The sequence below is a fragment of the Gekko japonicus genome, unplaced genomic scaffold (genome assembly GCF_001447785.1).
Source record: "Gekko japonicus isolate JY-2015 unplaced genomic scaffold, Gekko_japonicus_V1.1 scaffold3477, whole genome shotgun sequence".
NCBI classification, from domain to species: Eukaryota; Metazoa; Chordata; class Lepidosauria; order Squamata; family Gekkonidae; genus Gekko; species Gekko japonicus.
The window spans coordinates 136,826-139,038 of record NW_015169280.1 but is presented as its reverse complement, the minus strand read 5'-3'; the positions used below and the strand labels follow the sequence as shown (position 1 = coordinate 139,038).

At 48.0% G+C, this 2,213-nt stretch overlaps 1 protein-coding gene across 1 annotated transcript in view; it reads right to left on the bottom strand.

Annotated features, from left to right (window-relative positions):
* The window catches only part of LOC107114958 (protein-methionine sulfoxide oxidase MICAL3-like), a 125,270-nt gene that overhangs the window by 78,161 nt on the left and 44,896 nt on the right, over positions 1–2,213 (bottom strand). The window contains exon 9 of the mRNA XM_015416565.1: positions 526–721. Within this exon, the coding sequence (XP_015272051.1) occupies positions 526–721 (196 nt within the window). The remainder of the gene's footprint in view (positions 1–525; positions 722–2,213) is intronic.

Below are 2,213 nucleotides of genomic sequence, written 5' to 3'. Positions count from 1 at the left end.
GCACAGGAACGGAGTTCCAGCTGGCTCCCAAGTTGGCCATGCCCAGCAGGAACTTATTAGCATAATAGGCCACACCCAACAGCAGAAACTCATTAAGACTGGCTACATTAGGGGTGTGTGGCCTAACATGCAAAGGAATTCCTGCTACAAAAAAAGCCCTGGGTTTTGACAACAAACAAGGTAAACAGAATAACAAGCAAAAGGTGGGTGTGGCTGGATGAGCACACTTAAGGTAACATGGGGGTGTGGCCTAATGTGCTAATGAGCTGTGCTGTCAGGGGTGTGGCCTAATATGCTAATGAGTTTCTGCTGTTGGGTATTGCCTATTATGCTATTGAGTTCCTGCTGGGCTTTTTCTATAAAAAGAGCCCTGGAGCCTCTGAGAGAACTTGTGACTGACCCAAGGTCACGCCAGTAGCTGTACGTGGAAGAGTGGGGAATCAAACCCAGTTCTCCCAAATTAGAGGCCGCGCTCTTATCCACGACACCAAACTGGCAACAAGCTGAATAAAGTAAAGTAAGTACCTGCTGGGAACATCCTCTTCTGTTCCTTTGTCCAGCACACTGCTGAGGTTGTGCTCCGCCAGCGTCTCCTCGGGCACTTCTTCTAGTTCTTCTTCCCGCTGGACCGAGAGCCGATAATTCTCCAGCTCAATCCGCTCTGGCGTGCCACGTACCCGCTTGGCGAGACTGGGTTCTTCTAGGCCGTTGACATTGGGAGCTGAAGAAAGAGAATTAACAGAAGGGGGGGGATTTACCAGTGTTGATCCAATATGAAAATTTGCAAGCAAATGCACTCCAAACACATTTTCGAGCGCAGCATTAAATCTGATTCCTCCACGCAGAAGGAGCACAAATGACTGTATACTGATAGGGATGCCAGACCCCCTCTGGTGGGGGCGAGGGCCTCCTGCTACCAGCCCCCACCTCTCCACTACCGACCACCTGGCTGGCAGGGTGGAATTACCACCCCCAAAGGAAGAATGCCGTAAATTAATCCAAAATATCTAAGTGATCCAGAAGTGGCATAGGTACGTCATGGATGTCAGGGGGCGACACTCTGGTTTTTTGGCAAAACTCTATGGCAGAAGCTAATTCTACCATAGAGTTTTGCCCAGAAAGCAGAGTGTCATTCCCCCGATGTGCCTACATCACGTCTGGGTCATGTAGGCATATCACATTAATTTCCAGCGTTCTTCTCTGCTCCTAGTAAGTGTACCTCCCCATACCCTGCCATCTCCTCCACCTAAAAGAGTTGTTCTTAATAGTGTGACTTGGAACTACTATACTCACACTTCTGTACATCCTTTGAAGATATTTGGTGTATTCATCTGTATGATACAGTCCTTGTGTGCATACAGTATTGCAGTGAGCATTAATTTGCTTATAAGAAGAATATTAGGATTTTATGTACAGTGTTGGTGCACAGTTCTTCTTGTTTACTGACTTCCGAGGGACCTGGCAACTGTATATACTGACCGTGTGAAGATGCTATTATATGTAGGATTTGGAACGCCAATTCTAAAGAGAGAGATCTTCAAACGCACAAGCGGCTGAAGAGGCACAGTCCCAGATGGATGCATGCAGCACAACATGGTGATTAACTCCCGAGATGGTAGAAGGGGCCGTGGCTCTGTGGCAAAGTATCTGTACTTGGCATGCAGAAGGCCCCAGGTTCAATCCCTGGCATCTCCAGGTAAAAGAATCAGATGGTAGTTGTGGTGGTGGAGGAGAGTTTTGCGGGGTTTTGCAGATACCGTGGACCGCCAAAAAAGACAAGTAAGTGGGTTCTAGCTCAAATGAAGCCTGTACTCTCCGTAGAAGCTAAAAATGACTAAAGTGAGGCTATCATACTTTGGTCACATGATGAGAAGACAAAACCCACCGTTAGGAAAAGTTGAAGGCAAGAGGAAGACCCAACATGACTCAATCAAGGAAGCTCCGGCCCTCAGTTTGCAAGACGTGAGCAAGACTGTCAGGACATTCTGGAGATCATTAACTCATAGGGTTGCCAAAGGAAGCAACCGGATGGCACTTAACCTATATGGTAGGTGATGTGAAGGACCTCTGCCTAAGGTCCTGGAGAGCTGCTGCTAGTCTGAGCAGACAAAACTGACTTGGATGGACCCAAGGTCTGACTGGAGACGGCAGCTTCATGTGATCATACTGCACTGACTAGACTGCTACCAGCAGGGAAACGCGGTTCTCTTCGA